Raw genomic sequence first — 21,727 nt, forward strand, 5'->3', positions numbered from 1 at the left:
ATGAAACAGCAGTGGCTCTGCAACACTTGTTGTACATACCCATTTACAAATATTAGAAGGCCACTCTTTTCTTGCTTGGGTGTAATTATTCAGGATGTCAGGTGTAGGCTGAGGATCCAGAGGACACATTCTCAGCTCTCTTTGAGGGTAATGAAGGCAGAGAGCACACTGCTCCTTGGCTGCAGGGGAAAGATGTATTTTGCTTGTCATTAATACTCAGGTAATTGCAGACCCAAGAGAGCAGTGGTTTAAATTATTGCGAAAGCTGTCATTGAGTGGCCTGGTTATTTGAAAAGAAAGACACTGGTGTGTTCCCCTGCCACCTGCACAGATTGGTACAGAGGAAAACATTGTTGCATTTCTGGTTTTTAAGGCGTCCTCGTAAACACTGTTTCTGCTTCCTCCAGTGCCTATGTGGGGCAATGGGAAAAGGTGTAACAGATAATATCCAGTTCCAGAGAACAAATTCATTGCTATACCTTGTTATTTGTTCCATTTAATGAAAGTGTTAACAAAAAAAACCCCACCAAACCAAAACAACAACAAACCAAACCATTCTATCAAGGTCCATTTGTAGCATCTCTGAGGTAATTAATTATATGTATGCATACTCGTGGCCTGGTTCTCTCACTCAACTATGTATTTTTCTTTTAATGGAGATAGTTATCTTTACTATTTTTTATTTGCTGTCACTCCATCTAGATTTGTGTTAAGCCATTATTATAATAATTCCATGAATTTTGTTGGGCTAATTTATGACTTAAATTGGTGCAAAAGAAGAATCAAACCTTTCTGGCCCTTGAGATTTCATTCACAGCAAAGGGTGTCAGAAGCAAACCAAATGACACTCATTACCACGTGCCATGTTACCACATCAAAAAACCCCACAAGCCTTGCAGCCACTTGGCAAAGCATATCTGCATTTCCCCTTGCTTCTGTCAGCCTGGAAATGATAGTGTGTTACCATACTCAGGGTAAATGTTTCATCAGATTGGTATTGCAACCACTAAAAACATCTTTGAACAAATTTGTGATTAGCTGTATGGTTTTATTCCTATTGTCTCTGCTGCAGGAGGATACTGGGATTAGCAAATGCAGATTTACATCACTGTTTTTCTCCTCAGGTTAACTACAAACTTAATGCCAATCAAATCCTGTGTAGTACTGACCAAGGGAAGAGGGCACATCTCATTTAAAAAATCATACCCAAGACAAATTCTTGTAATTTATTTATTTCTACATGAATGTAAATAACACATTTGCTTTCTTTGACTACAGGCTTTTTTTATGATGAGTGTACCCCCTATCCTGTCATCTCTACCAGTAAAAATTATCTCCTCAGAAGTCAAGCAACTCCTGTATCCAAACCTATGATTATCCAAAAAGAACCCTGTGAGTACTACAGAAGAAATTCTAGAGACAAACTCTTAGAAGAAAATCTGTAATAATGGTTAAACTTTTGATTCACTGCCACCTTTTAATTCTAGAAATGTATTTGTGGACCTTTGTTAAATCTAAACTTTTTCATATGAAAAGAAACAACCCCAGAGCTGATGTTTTTTGCCAATATCACAAGTCAGTCTTCTCTTCCAGTACTGGTTCCATATTATTTACAAAAATGGAATTAAATTTCTTCTTTAGAAGATAAAGTTCTATTAAATACTAATGGTAATATGACTCGAAAACACTAAAAGTGACTATTTCTGCACACACCTTACTGAAGTGTTTATTTCCATTTTATGAAACATGTAAACATTTGAATGCCCAAACCTGCATATTTTAACTAGATCTGACCACAGTGTTTGGGTTTGTTTTTTTTTTTACATTAAAAATAGTCTCTATATCTTTATCCTAACAAAGTGCAAAGACTTGCAGAGGAACAGAGGACTGGTTGTTACAGAGCAGACAGGAGCTGTGGATGATGTTGGTTCAGTTTCTGCTCTGCCACAAACATGTTAAGTAATCACAAACAGGCCACCAAGCACAGATTCTCCTGTGGTGGGGAGGTAATAAATGACAACAATTTCATTCTGTTTCCTTCCTATGAAACACTGTGAGCAGCACAGGCACTGAGGGGATGTGTGTGTCAAAGTGAGAGGTACCTGAGCTGTGTGGTGATGCCTAAAATGGATGGATGTGCACCTGGTTTTCTCCATCAGTAAAGATGCCTCCAACAGCAAAGATATCTACAATGAGAAAATAAAGTTCAAAGCAAAAATGCTCTCACTTAGAGAAAAGCCAATAACTCAAATTAGGAATACAGTGGTGGTGGGGGGGGGATGGTGAGAAATGCCATTTCTGTAACACCACCAGTCACACTCTGCTTGGCACTTGAACTTTATGTTGAAATGTGCATTTTAATTGTTACTGTGAGTCAGAGTTGTGCAGTTTTATTAGGAAGCATTTGGTACAGGCAAGGATAAACACATGTGAGAACATGGGTGCTCCTAAGCAGACATAAAGCAAATGCTTAGCTATGGCAATAACAGCTTCTAGTTTCAGCTACTGTGGGGTTCAGATGAGGCCTAAATTAGATCTTCCACTCTTTCCCTAAACTGTTTGTTGCACATGTGTGTGTGAGTTCTGCTAGGAATACACTACCCTCATTCACACACATACTGCTATCAACAGAGAATAGTGGCAATAGCAAATACTACAATTCTTCTTGTCTTTTACACAATGTAATCATCTAATTACATGAAATGCCATGGCAGATATTCTGCCCAAGGAAAACTGATTTAAATACAAACTGCTTAAGATTGAATGTCACTAAAGTATAACTGAATGCTACATATAACCATGTACTCTATTTCAATAAAGTTACTAGGTTTTGTCAACATAAAAGCTAAAAATACACCATGAAATTAATAGAAAAGCTGGGGGGAGGGGTTAGGTTCTGGGTAAGAAAAATGTAGCACCTCAGCATAATACTTTGGTTATGGTAGAGTTTAAGAAATCAAGCACCAAGAGAATACATTGCCATGCATTATTGGTATCATGGTAGATAGTTTAACATGAGGTTTTTTGTTTTCTGGCAGGAGACAACTTTCATTGTCAGCTGAGTCTTGCAACAGCCCATGGAAGTTGCATGACTTGCAGACATATGTGACTCATGCCATGTGTCACCCTATGAATACAGTACTTCATTTGCTCAGAAAGTTTTGCTCTACTCAAATAAAACATTTCTTGTTACCTTTCTCTCCTATTCCCTGCCCCACAAGCTGTATGCAACATTAGCACTTCATATTGAAATTCTTCTTTTGGAATAGTGATGTACCATTTGTGCACACAATCATTTGTAATAAAGTAATTTCTGTCTCTTTTAAGAGATTATATGTAGATATTGAGGATGTTATAATTATCATTTCTTATCACAAGAGAAGACTGTTCCTGAAGGATATTATCCCACCTTCAGTAGGTTATGTCAGTCTGTGCAATACAACAAATAGATTTTTACTCAGTCTCAGTTTTCATGTCTTGCTGTGGTATAAAGATTCCGTGCAGGTCCATATGCATTTCCACATTTACTATGGCTCGACCCAGCTCTGTGAATGTTTTAGCATCCAAGACAAGTAGGAAGGGTGGATCCTTTGGATCAGTTTTCACAACACAAGTCAGAACAACACCTGTGACATACAAATGAAGAATTAGAAACATAGAAAAGTTTCACTAAGCAGAAAAGATCACCCCATCTCAAAGTGGAAGCATCAACCCAACTTTCTTGACTAAGAATATTGAATCTTGTAAGATTTAATACAAAACTCATGTAACCCAGCTTTCAGAAGGTTGCCATTATTTTACCATCATCCTCTTCTTTTGCATCAGGGCTGGGAACAAAAACGGGCTCAGATGGCCAGCAGTCATCCTGTCCCCACTGGAGCATTTCCTTTGTCTGGGTATTAAATTTTGCAATCTACATGGTTGTGACAAAAAAAGAAAAATATCAGTGACCCTGACAGTGGCTTTTTCCAAAGGTACAACATGAATAGATTGCTGGCAGGGGGACCAATGTTAAGAGTTAAGGCAGGTATCATCACAAGAAAAAACATCTGGAAAATGTTAAATTTTGGAGTCACATTTTATGGTGCATAATCACACAATGTTCTTTTAACTTCATTTCACTAGATTACAATTGCACCTTTCATTTATGGGTGTTTAATAGTTCACAAATGCTAACAGGCCACAAGAGACACTTCACTGTAAGTAATGCCCCTCACTTCAGAGAGTCCAAGACACAGAATATTTAAGTGACTTGTTCCAAATCTCTGAGATTCCATAGTAAAGCAGGAAACAGGATTTAAGCTTGTCATTTTCTAATCCTGTGAGTTATTTTCCTTTTATTGCTACTTCCATATTCCTCAAGGCCTTCTGTTGGGCAGTAGGGTAGATAGGCCAGAAGAAAGGCTGCTCCTAGTGAGGTGTAAAGATCAAACCAGTGAGGCAGACACTGGTGTTTCCTGAAGGACCAGAGTGTGGATTTTCATCCCACTGAGTGGCCAAAGCAATGGCCAGAGGGGATGCCTGGCATTTTCAGTTCAATTCCATTAAGGCCTTTTCTCTACCCATAGAGATGCAGTTCTATTCTTTTCCATTTTGATCTTTAGCCAAAAAATACGTTTACACAAAAGTGGAACTATTCAAGTTACTGGAGGAAGAATTAGAAAGAATTCTCTCTCCTAGCCAAGATGACAGCACTTTCACTGACAGACTTTACCTAAGGATTAGGTTGTTGTGCTTGCATTCATTAAACTGCAACTGATGTGAAAAAAGATCTTCCTACCAGCATCTTTTATTATGTTTGAGTCAAGCAGAGATTATCTACACTGTAAATAATGAACTTGCATATTTGTTTGAGTTATTGTCAGATGTGCTGCAATAAATTTTCTTGCATCATGCAGAAATCCAGCTTTATTTTGTAATCAGTTGTGGTAATTATATGCAAGAACCAACAGTGACTTCAATTTGTGCTGCCTTGTAGTCACAGAACAGGAATAGTAAAGAGTGAGTTTGTCCATATAATACTCATACATTTAAATCTTTAATTTATCCTAATTTTATTTAACCTTTAAATCTTAATTAAATACTTTCCCTGTTAATCTGTTTGTACTCCAGGCTGTCTCCTGGCATCATGCACATGTAAACAAAGCATTTGCTAACTATAATAGAGAACTAGCCAGCAAAATATAAAAATTAGATATTGTTTTAATATTTAAAATTTATTAGGCAGTATTGCAATATCTTATTTTTCTGCTAGGCTTTCTAAAGGGAAAAATATTAAATATATACATGTAAATAATACTTCTTTTTCCTACTCTCTCCTTTGTAGCTCCTGGCTCATCACAGAAGGTTCAGCCCAATTTAGCAGAAAAGTGAGGATCTCAGTAGCTATTCAAGAGACCTTCATGGAACATAAAGCTGGAGTAAGAAGCCTGAGTTTATGAATACTTTATGAGGGAAATGGTACAACATGAACTTATGAGAATTTAGGCATTTCATGTTTCTTTGCATATGAATGGCCCACCAATGGGAAAACACTGACTTTATAAATGTTAATTATACCCTTGTAGGAACTGGACTCCACTGGACTTGTGTTGCAAAGACATGCTTGTATTTTTTGCCATTGTAGTCATAGTTGATGCGAGGCAGTTCTATCCCTGCATAAAATAAAGTTCAAGACTTAGGAACAAGACAAGAGAAAGCCTCAAATGTACCTCTACATAGACAGACCAATCTTCACAAGGTTTTGCCCTGTAAAAAACCTTGGAACTACTTAATAAAGGTGTTGTATAGACTTTCAATGTCTGAATTTCTAAGAATCTGAAGATGGGTACTAATAGAAGTAAGCCAGGGCTGTTAGTTCAAAAGGCAACAATTTTTTATTCTTAGAGAGTCATTAGACTAGAATTTATGAGGGCTTTTCTGGTTTGGGTTTTTTTTTCTTTCTTTATAACTGGGATAGAATTGGAGGCTACCTTTCTAAGAAAAGACTTTCACATTAGGTAATTTTGTATTTACATATTCCTGTTATTATCCCCTGATAAAAGGTTAAAAATGCTCTTTCAAAGACAATCTTTATAAAATGCAGCTAAACTTGAAGTACTACTTGTAACAGACTTATTTAACTAAAATTACTCTTTTAATAAGTAGATTTGCAAGGCATATTAATAGTTGCAAGATCAGACTTGGAATCCTGTATTAATACAAAACTGATGTAGTATCAGATATTTAAAAGATCCATCTCACCTTCACATAGTATTTCTGGTTGGCAATAGATGCTTCCATCTTTCTCCTTTACAGCAGTTGCAGTAGAGGGAAGTGTGACTAAATTAGAATCCACTTCAGCATCCTGAAAGAGAAAAATGCTGGAAATGCCATGGATCTCTAAAAATATGCTTCTAAGTTAGATTTTTCATCAGGTTTGATATTAATATTAACAATTTATGGCATTTTAGGTTCTGAGGTTTTCATTCGAAATCTTGTTGCACTCAGAGTATTTTATTATAACATAGAATAATTATTTTGAATCAAGAGTCCTTAGAAATGTTTAGATACACACGGCCATGGTCCAGAAGTACCATAAATTTGAGAATTTAACAAAAGAATACGGCTTTCAAGGAGCAAGGTGTCAAATTTTCACTAGAAGACACCAAGGTTAGGTTTTTTCACCTGCTAAAAATCAAGTGCAAAATAGATGTGATATACTCTATAACGTCCTACTGCTAAATTCTTAAGATTGCAGAACAGCTGGTGTAATCCAATACATCCTTTGTCATTGCTGCAGAGCTGTTTCTGAGAAAATAACAGAGCAGCAATGTTCTAGGATGCAGAAAGAAAAAGTAATACCCATTCCAAAGGTAACAGGCAGAAACTTGCCCAAGTTGCTGGGCAGTATAAAATCTTCCCTGCAAATAATGATGTAAAATGATGCTTTAAATTAAACTAAAAGATAAAATCTTTTCCTCTATATATCACACTTAAATGAAATCTTCTAGTCTTAATTGAACCACTGCAGCAGTTGGGAGCATGCATGTATTGTATGTGGGCTTCCAGTGAAGTGTAAGAAACAGATTGTGCAAAACCTCATGCACGCCCTTGCAGTTAACAGCCAAGTGGCTCTATCTGCTTCTGTTTGATGGCATTTAACAAATATTCTCATTGGGAAGAAGATGAGATGTTCTTCACAGCCCTGTTCTCCAGAGAGGATGGTGTCAGCACCAGGATCCAATCCACAGAACCACGTCCAGCTGCCCACTGCCATTTCCCACAGGACACACAAAAACCAAACCTCCTGCAAGCTTTGGGTATCATAGAATCAGAAATTTACACATAAGGGCTGGCAAATAATAATACACCCATTATTCACCCTGATGTATTTTAAATTACCAAACAGAAAACAGGTTAAAAAGTGATTTTCTTTCTACCTTGTCATGCTGCAGAGGAACCACAAATCTTTTGCAGGCTGGTATGGAGGTAAGTTTGGCATTCTCTTCAAAGTCTTTACTCAGGTTTTTTAAATAAAACATGTCATACAAACTATTGTCTGTATAGGCAATAATATCAAAAATAATGTGGCCATCCTCTTCATAAGCATTTACATGGTGAAAAAACACCATAGCATCAGTGTAAAACTTCGTGGACACTTCTTTTTTAGTCCTCCTGTCTATGAAGTGAAACCAAGTCTGAAAGAGAGAAAACATTATTTAAAGCCATTCAGAATCAGCAAATAGTTATTTAGAAAACTGTTTTCTAATGGTAGCCATCAACATTCTAATCACTCTGTATTTGTACTGAAGGATATTAAGAACTCAGGGTTTGCTGCTAGCAGAGAAGGGGTTCCATCCTGAAAAAAGCAAGCAGTAAAATGAGTGTGGAACAGCTTTAAGCTCATTTTACTGTTGCAAATTACTATTTGGGCTAGGCTGAGGATTTAAGCTTTCCAGAAAAACCTGGAAAATCCCCTGCTCTCTTTTTAAGTTAAATAAATCTGCCTTGGTTGAGAGTTTCTGTGGTGCTGGTGCCCTGTACCTCAGTAAGTCCCACGTGTTGATGCCCAGAGCACATGGAAATGAGATCCTCAGAAAACATTTTCCCCTCAGTTTCCACAGGGAAAGACTCTTCTTTTGTTCAGTGCAGGCTTTTCCACCAGTGGGGCTCTCCAGCACATGCAATGCACCTGGAGCAGAGCTCACCCACCACAGACAGAATTTTGTTTGGACCAGGAGCAACTGGATCTGTCTCAGATGCTAGTGCAGATTGGAATGTCCCTGCTAACACAAAGTATTTCTAGCAATGCCAAACTATCCTCTCTCTCAAGAGCTTCAGTCTCAGATATTATTTGAGAAATTTTTGGATAGGGGAGACTGTATTCCAGAACACACAGCTTATAAAAAAACCGTGCAACATGAAAGTCAAAGTTTGAAAAAAAAAAAAAAACAGAGAGTAACTACTGAAATGAATGAACCAGATGAAAAACAGAACAGTGTGGAAGAGGTCACTGGCCTGCCTGATTCCATTGCTCAGCAGTAAGAAAAGTACCTTATCATCCTTATTAAAGGCAAGGCAGGAAGCCCAGCTCACACCTCGGATGTAAGCAGTTGCCATTTTGAGAATATCCAGTCTGAAGGGCTGCTCTATGAAGATAATGTAGTTCTCTGTGATTCCAAAGCTGTGGTAGTAGCTGGGGTGGAGCAGAGAGCGAGAAGGGATGGAGCAAACCACTTCCAGGTGCTTGAAACAAGATTTCTTCTTTTCTTGTTCTGAAGATGAATGTGAAAAATTAAAATTATATTCCTAATAAATTCCATTCCAAACTTGTGCTTGGATTTCTACCAGGCAAGGAAGAACTGGTTCCTCTCAGTTTTATTTGCATTTTCCTGTTAAGAGTGTTTGTTTACGCCTGTATAATTAACACAGAACTTTGCATGCAGGAAGCAATGCAGTGAAGTCACTGCTGGATCCATTCAGGCACAGCCCCCTTGTCTTGGGATTTGATTCCACTGATTACTGTCTTCAGAAAGTAAGGAGGAGAAATATGTTGAATTAAATAAACACATTTAAAAAGGAGTTCAAATGCCCCTGTGTTTTTTAACTTCTAAGGAGATGTTCCCAAATTTGAGCCCCAGCTAGAAATTGCAAACTGGTCTTTCAGCTGTGGAAGGCCTCTCACAGGAAGGCAACACAACAGCAGCTGATTTTCAACAACACACACCAAAAAAAGATCTTGAAGGAAAAAGAGCACGGGATTTGCTCTGTGAACAATGGACAGCATTTCAGCAAGGGCCAGTATTGGCCAGGTTAGAGAGGAATTAACTCCATATGAGGTTTTATTTGGTATCATGCTTCCACTATAATCATAGTATCAGCATTTGCAGAGAATTTTAATTTACAAAGAAATTAAAATTTACAACTTCAAATTATATGTACTGCACTAGAGAGAAAATTGTTTTAGAATCTTCATCTAAAAGTAAAGTTCTTCCTACTGAAACACCCTGTTTACACAGTACTCAAGAAGAACCTTTGTAACAGCACTTGCCCAGACAGGCTAAGCAGTTAATATGAAGTTCACAATAAGTTGAAATTAAGAAAATGAACACCATTGGTTACTAGAACAGCTGTATCACCACCCTTGCCCTTTGAAGAAAAGAAATTGCTAACAAGTTTCTAGAAAATACTAATAACACATATATCTTACCTGGTACAGAGGAAGGAATTTTAAATAGAAGGTATTTTGTCCTCCCTTTATCAACTATTGAAGTGCCCATGTTGAGAACATTTCCAGCACTGTCATAGTGTGGGTGAGAAGTTGCCAAATTTACAGCTACATATTTGTTGTAGTCAACCTGGAAAATGATACAATAAGGGATTTGAGAGACGTGTGAGAGAATGAAAATTGATCTCAGCTAACAGCACAAAACCACCAGATTTTTAGCCCTGGCAGCCTTATATTGGCACCTCATTTACAAATGGCTTTGAAATTTAAATAATTAAACCAAAACACTTGTGTAGGTATTCAAATGATCTCCTTATTCAAGGCTAAATCAAGTTACAGAATCTGAATTAGAGTCACTCTCCCTTGAAGCCACATAACATCAGGGAGGATTAGCTAAGCAAGTTATTCTACAAATGCCCATTTCACCCTGAAAGCACTGTATTTAACAGAGCTATCTGGCAATCTGCTGGAGCTGAAAGATTTCTATTTTATCTAAAGTTTGAAAATTGGACTCAAACTGTAGTGTGAGCTAGAAAAAAAATCATTGCATATATTTCAATATCTCAAGTTCTCATTTTAATAATTAAATAAAATCTTACATAAGGTCCTTGAAAAGTAGTCATATAACTGACCTACTGATTTTTTAATTGCATAAATAATTTTATAACTACAGATACATAATAATGTCAATCACCCAAAATAATCATGTAACTGTGCTATTATTCCTGCAACCTTCCTAGATTATGTACAAGTGAAATTGCTCAAAGCCCAGCTTTTTCCAAACTAAACGAGATTTAAATTTTAACTCAGGAGTTCTTAAAAGATATCTTTTATCTTTTGCTATCTTCACTATTTCACTTTACCACGATTTCAAAAGTAAGGCAACTGTAGGAGAAAAGTATTTTGTGTCCTGAACATGTTAAAGGATCCTTATGAGTCAGCCTGAAATTTATTAATCAACAGACAAAGAACCAGAATGACAGATGGTTGTTTGTACCTTCTCCAACGTCTCCAGAGTCTGTGGATTAATTTTCCTGATGAAGTTAGTCTCACCAGTAGCATAAAAATCATCCCCAGCTTTCATAATGTTGATGAGACAGTTGTCTGTGAACTCAGGAATGGTGTGAGACAAATAGGAGAATGCCCTGTCCAGAGGGAAATTTCATTAGAGCCATGGAAGCCAGAGCTGCCTTTCCCCCACACGGAGCACAAGTGACCCTGCAGTGCCACAGACCTGGGGCTGCCTCTCCCTGCTGTCCCCAGCTCCCTGGAAAGGGTGGGAAAGCAGAGGAATTCTCCAATGCCCTTGGCCAGGGTTAAGGACATGCAAGTAACTTTTTGACACACAAATGGGCATCCAGGCCCATTCCCACTGTCAGCTCTAGGACATGCACTGGTTTATCAGGATGGGCTGATTACACACTCTCCTGTCCTGTCTTGGGAAAATTTGGCCTACCAGTTCCTACCTAAAAGCTGGTAAGTTTTTCAGCTTCATTAAATAGATTCATATCTCCCAATGGAATATTTTTGTTACCAGTGTTATTCCATATCACAATTATGATTTCCAAGAAGATTGGACATCACATAGGCTTGACAGTTTCCTTTATCAGTGTATGATTTCATCACAGTCACTAGAAGCCAAGACAAAGTTGCTATAACCCTCTTGAACTTAAAATGCCAGAGTTATTCTATTGCTATTGGAAGAGAGAAGAAAATCTCATCTCAGGGGAACAACTTACAACATATCAGCTCTTTTGCAATAACTGTCTGTGTATGTGTCCTTACCAAATATCAGGTTCGAGGTCACCAGAGGAAGCTCAGTGACAAGGAGAGAGGGGTGACCTATTTGCACTTATTAGTGAATCCCTACAGCCAATTTTGCAAGACTAAGGATAACGTGATGGCCTACACCTCACCTTTCTGTTAAACCATCTTTTATCAAAATGTTTTTCTATTTTTTTTTTGTAGCCATTGATGCTCCTTTTTTTTTTAATTTTTTGTTGTTGTTGTTGTTGAATAGACTTTGTATTAATACCTTGCCCATCTCTAAATATTTCTCTTTATTGTTGCTTCTCCCCTTACAGAGTATCAAAATGTTTCACTAACTGGAGAAAGAAAATGTTTGTTTTTTATATAATCTACTTGTGTTACTGAATGAAGCAGCAAATATTGGTGATAAAATGAATTTAAGATATTTGCCTTAGTCTAACCCATAGGCAGCTCATATCTCTCGGCCTTTTCAATATTTAGCAATTGTAAATTTACAAATCAACTGTTGTATTTGTACATGTGTATTAAAGGTAAACAGAAAGACATCTGTGGTGAAGAAAGAAGCAGATAGAAGAATCTTATTGGGAAAAACATTGCTTACTTGGCAAATATGTTTTTGCATGGATCTGGATAAGCCATAGTCCCAAACTCAGACACCATGATTCTGTTTGCTTCTATGTTACAGTTGTACGTGTCACTTCGGAGATATTTACTTCTGTAGTAAACTTCACCTGAGGAAGAACAAACAGGTCTCAATCACATTTTATACTTAATCCTTCAAAAAATTAGCAGAGGTAGAGCCAGATTTTCTCAAGCAGCTGCCCTTTAGCCAACAAGAGTTTGGAATGAAACCAACAATGTCCCCAACTGCCTGCTTTAAAGGCTTTATGGCTGCTGAGGTTGGTAACAATTTGTCAAGATTTCCTAACTCCCACTACTAATACTCAGGAACTTTTGAGGGGAAAGAAGGGATTTGGATAAACTGTTCCAGAAGATAAAACAATGTGTGCAAAAATGATTAATTATACAATCCATTTACAGGTGGTGAAAAAACTCCTGTATTGGCAAAATTTAGTTATGGGAGTAACAGATTGCTTGAAGGAATAAACAGTTTAATGAATCACCACTATACTTGAACTAACTGAGCTCTGTTTACTTTAGGTAAGTAAGATATATTGGCAATGTAAAAAACACTGATTATTTCTTTATAGGTTATTTTGTTGAGGATTTAGAGCTGGACAGGCTAGAGATCCTGCAATGGCATTAAATGCTTCCAATCACAGAAATGGAAACTAAAAAGTAAACATTAGTATTAGAGGATAACAGGAATAAATCCCATTTTTTAATAGATACATATTTTTTGCCAGAAGAATCCAGGTGTAAACCATCCTGTCTCACACTGTGTTACACCTGAATGGGTGAAAAATGTTGTAACTGAAAAAAAAGTTGTTTAGGGCCTGTCTTTCCTCTGTAAGGATGACAAGTGAGGAGGGACTGTCAAATAAGTGAGGTTTGACATGTGAAGTGACACAGTGGCCCAGTTTCTCTCCTGGCAGCTGTTATAGCTGCAACCAAATCCCAAAAGGAGAGTGCTGGTCCTCCCTGAAACTGGGCTGTTGATCCACAGCAGAACAGCCTCTGGGCACCACAGTCCTTGTGGCTGATCCACTGGAAACCACAGAGGTTTTCTTGGTGCAGGTGGAGGCAAAGGCTGCCCTGCAGTGACCTGCCCAGAGCTGGGTGTGTGCTGTGCTGGGTGACAACAGCACTGCAGAAGGAAGGACATCTAACATCTCCCAGCAAACAGCCCTGCAGAGACGTTCCAGCTACTGCTGTCAAGAGTGAGGGTCAGGAGGTGTGTGGAGAGACCTTCTCCACAGCAGTTCCCCCTCTCACACCACTGCAGACAAAACCCACAACACCCCAACCCAACTCCGAACACAATTAGCAAGGTGAGGCACCAAAATATGGGTTGTTGAGTTCCTTTCAATCCAATGTGCAACAACTTACCATTTTTAAATGTAAAGCTGTGCAGCAGAGCCATGCCATCAAACCAGTGGTTGTACTTGCTGTCCCCTATGGTGTGCATCCCTGGGCCATTTCGGAGGAGCATCCCTTGCAACCAAGTGGGCAGCTGCCCTATAAACAAAAAGGAGTTACCAGTATCCATTCATTTAGGCAAGGAGAATGTTCCAGAATAGTTTTCCTAAAGGCAGAGGCTTCATTTAGTCAGACAGACTGTAGGTGTGTTGAGATTTGCAGTACCATGTATTATATTGGAGTTTGGATTAACTAAAATTTCCCTTACTCAAAAATGCGGCACATTCTGCATGACTGTTGCTATCAGAGATTACTATAACAAAATGAGACTGCTGAAATGTAATTTTTTAATTATCAGGAAGTAAATAAAATTGGACCTTTCCTTCCTGCATTCATATTTTAAAGTGATACATTTAAACACCCATCTACTTGTGCCAGAAAAAGCTCAAGCTTATCAGAAATAAACATATTTTATAGGTTATATGATTTGCATTGGCTTTCAGCACATCAGCTTAGATTTCAGGCTAAATTAATTCCACTAAAATGTCATTAATTAGATTATACAGCACAATATAGTGTCATTTGGGAAGTGCTTTTGTGACACTAGTAGTTTTGTACACAAATAAAGTATAGGAATATTGTACTGAAAGTGTATAAGTGCTGTTGAGACTTGAATCATAAATGTTCCTCATCAAATCCCTGCAAGAAATGCATCACCTACCACTTAACTCACAGAATAATAACAATTAAAAAATGTCAATAAGTTTAAAGAGATGAACAAAGGCATATCAGATATTAAATAAAAAGCTTCACTTGCTTCTTTGTGCCTATGACTCCTGAGGGAACATTTAGGATCTCATACTGCTTCTCCACACAATTCCCGCACTGGGTATTGTCTTTGCATAAAAAGCTCTTCAGAACTTATATTTCTCCTTATCATTTAGTTTGTGATCCCACATTGATGATTTTGACAAACTTTCTTGCTAAAACCCCTTTACAACAGCTAGAAATGTCCTTCTATGGACCTTAAAAATGAACTCATTCCAACCCCTGCCATGGGCAGGTCCACTAGACCAGGTTGCTCAAAATCCCGTCCAACCTGGCTCTGAGCAATTCCAGAGATGGGGCACCATCATTAGGGCATAACTCCATTAGGGTTACACTTCTGGAATACATGAGGTACATAAAAATTTGGCACAATGGAGGAACTGTCATCATCATCAACATTATTGCTGTTGTTGTTATTTTCTAAAAGAGCCTGGAAAACTAAACCTTACCTCCCTTCTAACACAAGAAACTCCAAGGCAATAACTATAGCATACTTTTAGATATGATAATTTTGCTGGCAAAGGTAAGAAGGGGAAAAAGATCTTTTTAAAGCACTGTGGACTTAATTCAGTTTCTGAAATTTCTGGTGCAATTCCACATAATTTCTGACATAATTTCAGTATGAAAAACAAGAAGCAAAGGGTCAACTAGTGAGGTTTTCAGATAATTCATCTTAGTGGGAATTAAGCATTTCTGTAAATCACACTGGGCACCAAATCAACATCCAGAAGTGCTTATACAGCTTTAAAAATATGGGCCTTATGCTTCTCTGTAATGGGTGAGGACACATTAGTGACACAGTGAAATCCCCAAATATTATTGGGGATATTAACTTTTATTAACTACGGTAACAACAGAATCTCAGAAAATCACACGGCTGTAGGAGAGCATGGGTTAAATTGCAGCTGATGTTAGAAGTGTGATACATATTTACAGTGTACATATTGAGTAACAAGGAGCCAAAATACTGGCAGAATTCAGGACTAGCAAAATATTTGAAGGGGTCCTGGTTCTTTTTTATTTTCTTAATCAAAGAAGGAATGTCTTGTATGTATAACGTTACCTTCTGAAATACGCAGTCTTTGTTCAAATAAACTATTGCATAATACAGATCAGGTCTGATAAGTTGTTTGTTTGCAAATCACTTCAAATGTTTTGATAATAAGTTGTTATCTTGAAAAAAAAATAATTGAAAGACATAAACCCATAAAAGCATGAAATAATTCAGACATTAAAACCAAACACTTTGTCTGACTTGACACAAAATCTTTTCCAATTCAGCCATGAAACTGAACAGCAACAAAGCCCTGCAAGTTTTAAGTTTTGTACTTGGGAATGGCAGATTCCTACCATTTCTTGGACTACATATCACGACACAGCCAAGATTTACTAAGTAGGGGTTCCCAGCAACAAACCTCTCCTATAACTGTAGGAAAAAAAGCCTTCTGTAAAGTAAAAGAATTCGGGAAAAATAACGGGTTGGTCGGGTGTCATCCCTAACCTAGAGAGCCACTTTAAACTGTGTCGCCGAAGGATACTCCGCAGTTTTTCCCGGGTTATCTTCTAAACCCTCTTTTTTTACGCTGTCCTGTGGCATCCTGTCCTGGTGCTTTGCTGCTTAGGAGTGGCAGTGGTGAAGATTTTCGAGCCCGTGCCCAGGAGCCCCGGGAGAGCGGAGGGCAGGGAAGGGTTACAGAGGAGAAACGAAAGTGGGAGCAGAGCCATGGGGGAGGGGGTGGCCGAGATGGAATCCCCACCACCAACTTCAGTGAGCCCTGTTCAAACAGACTTTCGAAAAGTACACAGACATGCTCATGGAGTGAGAAAAACCCCCCAGTAGGGTCACAAATATTATCTGAGATCAGTCCTTTAAACAAAACTCCCTTGCGCCTCTCTCTGAGTTTCCCTTTCCAGCGCTGCCTCGGGTGAAGAAGAGTCGCAGTTTTTACGGATCGGAAAACACCAAAATAGCGGCTGGTTTTACAACAGATCTTTCACTTACCCTGCACCTCAGCTTTTATGGGCTCTGGGTGCTCTTCCTTATTCCTGCCATAGAGCGTATCCATCTCAGAGGGTGCCTGCGCTCCGCCCGGCCGCTCCTGCAGGCGCCGTGGTCCCCCCCAGTCTGGGCTCGGAGCGGCTCTTTCCTGTTACATATAAAGATAAGGTCAAAGTGCAGCCCGAGCTGCTGGCTTATAGATTGACTATTTATAATAGCTGATCTTTAATCCCTAGAACATACACTCTAATTCTTGCACATTCGTATTAAAATTAACTCTTTCTCTGGCTCGAAGGGGAAATAAGAAATGTGTTGATTCTGCTGTTTGCTCCCTAGGAAGGTGGCAGAGGGAGGCAGGCACACCCAGGGGACAGCTGGAGTGGCTGAAACATCACCCGCAGCTTTCCAGGTAAATGTTAGACACTGCTAGGGATGCTTGTGCCGTTGTCTGGTAGGGAGAGGAAAAGAAAAGAAATCTCTGCTCGCTGTTCTGGATTTGGCACTTTGGGAGTGACAAACACTTCAGAGCACAGGATAATCCTTTTCTTTTCATTCTGTGATTTTAAACTGGGCTGTTCTGTAAATTAACAAATTATCACCACTGAAAAGTCATGTGATATATTTCTTTATGTACAAGCTGTTCCAGAGTCAACTGAATAGCACATATTTGAACTAAATATCTTTGCACTCTACCATATTCTCCCATATGTGACCCAAATCCACCTATGAAAGTATGGCAGGATTCCATAAAACTAAGGCAGAGTTTTAACTTCCTGCTTTTGTTTCTAGATAAGGTACTTAACTGAGTTCAATGTTGTTAATTTTGAAATCCTCTGGAAAGAGAATTATTTCAATATAAAGCATGTGATTGCAGAGTAAATCTTAGGCTCCATTGACCATGAAGGATAAAGAAAATCTTTGCACAATTATATATTATGCAATTTCATATGGGGTAACCCTAAAATCCGATTTTTTCAGCTGAATCACCATTGTTCCCAAAATGTTTAACATCACTTCTTAAGACTGACTGACCTCTTAGAACTATAACAGGTATTTTATTCAAAACACAATTTGTGTTACAGATTCTTCTGACACATTTATTATACATTGTTCCTCTTCTCCAAACCTCCTGTCTGTTTGATGGCTGATCTTCACTTGGGAGATCATCAGGACAGCGCGCCTTGGTCTCTTTTTGGAAAGCACTGACAGAAGCAGATGATAACAAAATAAAAAGCCACATTAGAAGAGAAAATACATGGTCCTTGTTTGAATTAGTAATACTAATAAACAGCAGGATTGAGCCAGAAGGCTGTAGGAGATGAAGGGATCAAAATCCACATATATACGGAGATACAAACACACAGACATGCATATCCACTGTACATAAGCACGTGGGTACTTGCATACATGTGAGAGTGTGTGTGTGCATTCAGATGTTGATTCACTTTATACACAAAGCCAAGTAAGGGATTTTTCAGCAATGTTAGGGACTGAAAAGGACCTGGCAAAAAAACAAAGCTGCCCAACTCTACTCTCACTAAGCTATGGGGACTTCTTCCCTCTCCATAATGTTCTGTTTTGCTTTAATATGTTTGTTTCAGTGTATCCTCATCCATTTATGTCTAAACTCTTAATGCTGCAGTTTTAATTATCTGACCTGTGAGATGTCTAATCTGTAGTGATATTAGGATTTCCATGGAGCAAGCAAGTAATAAAAAGATTAATTCAAACCTCTTTTGCCTCCTCCACCTACACCACCAAGTGTTCATGTAGGTTAAGGTTCACCCATGATGAGATAATTGGAAATCTTGTTAAAAGTTGTCTGAATGGAAGAACACGGAGCTGCAGATATCCAACAGCTTCTGAAATCAACCTAAATATGTTTGCTAGCTAATTTTAGGTGTCTGTGACTGAAAGTTTTGTCTCATATGTTGTACAACTTATATAAAGAAGCTTTATGAAGTTAGTTCTTCCTGCTTGTCAGTAAAAAAAATACTTCATTTACCAGCAAAATAATTTTTTGTTGTTTTCATCATACTACTGACAAATAAGCAGTTTAGTACAGTATGTGGAGACTAATTTTCTTTCCAAGTGCGTGATCTCCTTCCCTTTTACATTGAAATGGCAAAATATCAAAGCATTGATTTACAATTATGTGTAATTATCAGCAGTAGAGGATATGGATTAGGTGACTTTTCTAATTTTATTATTTCGCAATGTTTCTTTTTGTTGCAAAACCCTTAAAATATAAATCTTCCCCCAACCAAATCTCACACTTCTCTCCACAGTTTCCTCTCTCTATTCACCCTCCATGACAGCATTTTTGAAGTCACCAGCTCCCCACCACGTGCAGATTTGCTTCACTGTATTTCTCTCTGCTCTAAACAGCTGTGGAATGAAGGCCACAAGCTGTTTCCTCTTGGGCCCTTTCTCACTTTCACTTCCCTCCATTCTCTGCATGCCCTGAGCTTCTTTCCCAGACTAAAAGGGCCATGAATACATTTTTGGAGGCTGGAGGTTGCATTTTGGATGTGATCTCTGTGGATAATTTGAACAAAGCTTTCCAAGGCAGCAGAGCTTGTTAGCTGCATTTCTAGTACAACAGTAATGTCACTGACGTGTGCCTACCTTTGTACTTTTGGTTCACTTAGGAAGAAGCAAGTTATTGCCTTAGACATCACAGAGAGACCAATAAAATTCCTTATCTCCATTATACTTAATTTATTTTAATCTCAGTCTTTTGCTTATAGAAATTGAATTAATTAAAGCCCATTAACAAAGGTCAAATTGACTTGACACATATGACTTTAAGCTGTGCTAAGAACTTTCAGCTATCAACAGTTATCTATTACTAACAAATAAAACTCCAACAGCAAAACTGATATGAACTTAGGAGTTGTTTTTGCTGAAATCACACTGATTGCTATCTCACTTTCTAGAAACACAAGTTCTTATCTTTGTTAAATACTCTTTTATTGGCATGATCTCATCTCACCAAACTGCCACCAGACTATTTAGAATCACGTCCCTTGTACCGTCCAGATATAATTGCAAACACAACCTACTAATGTAGTTTGTTCAAATTTAAATAACAATAGTTTCCCTATATTATTCTGACCAGGTATTATTTGGGTGGAAACTGCTTTATCATATTGTTTTGCTCATTATTTGGACAAAAATAATTGGTTTTGTAAGATTTTAATTTCCTTTATAAGATTTTAATTTTGGGGAAGGGGAGCTTTTTGTGGGATTTCATAATTTCTTTGATAAACAGAAACATTGCTTTCTTTTTTACAGTCATAGTTTTAATACCTACCATGAGAAGTATTGAATTGTTCATTAAAACAAATACATAAAGTAACTTAATATTAAAACTCTTCAAGTGCTGAGGCATGGAACTGCTGGCCTACCCATCCTGAGTATCCATCAGACTGAGCCTGCCCAAGTATTTCAACACTAGACATGAAAACAAATAAACAATCACAGTGCCCACATAAACTTCCTTGCTGTAAGACTTCTAGAATCTTATTTGCACCTTTCAACATCCCTATTTACATGTTTTAATATGTAAATTATACAGTTCAGTCGTGTGTTTTCAAGTGGGCAGAATGACAGTGTGAAAGTCAGCACTCACTTCCATGACTGAAGGTGTAGAAATGGGGTCACAAATGGGTACAATGACAGAATGTTGCTGCTCTATCCTACCTAGTAGCCTAATGTACATCTTTGGGGGAACATAAAGAAAAACTCAAAAGGACTGCTTTCTGGTTTTAGTAAATGGCAACTGAGTGTAGAGGGCTTAGCACAAAAGCAGTGTTCCTGAACAGAGAGGCTGCTGGGCCTCCAGTCCTCTCATTATGGGGATTGTGAAGCTGATCTCTCTTGTAAGCTGTTGGAAATCTACTTGTAAGAGACATTATCAATGAAAATAACTTGTAGTAGAGTTTTTTCCCCTCCCTGTTTCCATGCCATGTAAGCTCTGAAATAGCTCATAACAAGCAGAAGAAAAATGTGTAACCAAATTAAATAAAACAAACAAGAGGTGGAAACTGAAACACCTTAGAAGTCTGGCCAGTTTTACACTTATGGAAATCTGGAGAGACTGCAGAGACAGTGGCTGTAAATGATGGCTGTAAATTCAGATCCAAGCAATTTATTTTACCTCTGTGCGTGGTGGGCAAAGTCCAGTCCATTTGTATCTACCAGTTAATATTTTACCCAAAGAGGGCACCTTTAACACTTTGAACAGTTCTCTAATTAAGATATTAAGGCAATGGCAGATCTAAATTGTGCCACTTAGTCAAATACGATCACAAGGACACATGAGGTGTCATCAGGTTCTTGAGATAGTTCTGCTCCTTTCTGTGTGAACTTGGGGCTCAGTTTGGCCATCAATAACCCCAGCTCAATAAATGTTCTTATGGGGCCCACTCATCCCCTTCTTCCTATCAGTCAAAGTTCTGCTCTGAAGGCAATAACACACGGGAAAGAGCTGGGAAAGAGGGAGGGACTGAGGCATCAACTGTGGCAGTGAGGAAAGGCCAGCCATGAGCCTAAGGGCATTGCCAGACACTTCCAAGGGGACAGTTCCTATGAGAAGACCCCCAGGGACCTGTCCAGGTGATGGCTTATCCAAGTAACTATACACATCTTATCCAAGTAACTATACACATCTTATAAACAGAAATGATGCTCAAACCAACAGCTCCTGAAGTAATCCTACTTATCTTTATCCTGACCCCATCATGCCAGGCATGAACGTCTAATTTAACTCTTGCACCTTGTACAGATAAGAATTGTTTTCCCTGATTTTATAAACAAGATAACATCAAAATTGCAACTTGGCAGGGATCACTGGTAAGTTCAGTGTGTTGCCTCATGGAAAATTAGACAGTAGAAGCAACAACACGACCAAACCCTTTTTCAGTCAGCAAGAGCTGGGTCTCACCATCAGGATAAGCAGCACAGGAGAGCAAGGAAGGAAGTGGGGTTGTGATCCACCTTAAACTAATTGGCAGATGGGCATTTTTAAAGACAGCTGAAGAGATGGAAGGTGTAGGTGTAGAGTCTGCTCAGGACTCAGTACTTCCTACCCATCAGGGTAACAATGTTCTTCACACTGCACAAGTTTACATGACACAGTAAAATGAACTACTCATAATCTTGTCTCAAGTACATGATACCTGAAAATAATCTTTTTTCTACCTCAAAGTCAAAGCAATAGAAATAAGTTTTCCATTTTTATGTTTATTCAATTAATAAATTAAACACAGAGATGTTTATATTCCTGATAAAAATCAGTATATTACATTCACTAGTATTCAGGAATGTAAAGATGGTAATATCCTCCTATAGAGAGTAAATTCACTTGCTCTTCCTCA

At 38.2% G+C, this 21,727-nt stretch overlaps 1 protein-coding gene across 2 annotated transcripts; it reads right to left on the minus strand.

Moving 5' to 3' along the window:
• Positions 1-466: 466 nt before the first annotated feature.
• On the minus strand, positions 467-16,462 carry BCO1 (beta-carotene oxygenase 1). Of its 2 annotated transcripts, none has more exons than XM_041458942.1 (11): positions 16,350-16,462; positions 13,490-13,618; positions 12,081-12,210; positions 10,707-10,854; positions 9,692-9,839; positions 8,536-8,756; positions 7,422-7,679; positions 6,244-6,346; positions 5,560-5,654; positions 3,802-3,913; positions 467-3,626 (listed from the first exon to the last, which is right to left on the minus strand). In XM_041458942.1, the coding sequence occupies exons 1-11, from the start codon at positions 16,411-16,413 to the stop codon at positions 3,454-3,456; spliced, it is 1,581 nt and encodes a 526-aa protein (XP_041314876.1). In that variant the 5' UTR covers positions 16,414-16,462; the 3' UTR covers positions 467-3,453. The 2 variants fall into 2 exon arrangements, with proteins under 2 accessions (XP_041314876.1, XP_041314878.1); XM_041458944.1 differs by having other exon boundaries at positions 13,490-13,613; positions 16,350-16,457.
• Positions 16,463-21,727: the final 5,265 nt, after the last annotated feature.

The sequence above is a fragment of the Pyrgilauda ruficollis genome, unplaced genomic scaffold (genome assembly GCF_017590135.1).
Source record: "Pyrgilauda ruficollis isolate IOZ18807 unplaced genomic scaffold, ASM1759013v1 scaffold13, whole genome shotgun sequence".
NCBI classification, from domain to species: domain Eukaryota; kingdom Metazoa; phylum Chordata; class Aves; order Passeriformes; family Passeridae; genus Pyrgilauda; species Pyrgilauda ruficollis.

What these genes read in the sequence shown, in the direction of transcription:
- BCO1 (XM_041458942.1), bottom strand. Translation starts at nt 16,413, where the DNA reads ATGGATACGCTCTATGGCAGGAATAAGGAAGAGCACCCAGAGCCCATA. An exon ending in CAGCTTTACATTTAAAAATG is followed by an intron (nt 12,211 to 13,489) that starts GTAAGTTGTTGC and finishes GTTCTTCCTCAG; the next exon opens with GTGAAGTTTACTACAGAAGT. An exon ending in TTCCTCTGCAGCATGACAAG is followed by an intron (nt 6,347 to 7,421) that starts GTAGAAAGAAAA and finishes TTTCTCTTTCAG; the next exon opens with GATGCTGAAGTGGATTCTAA.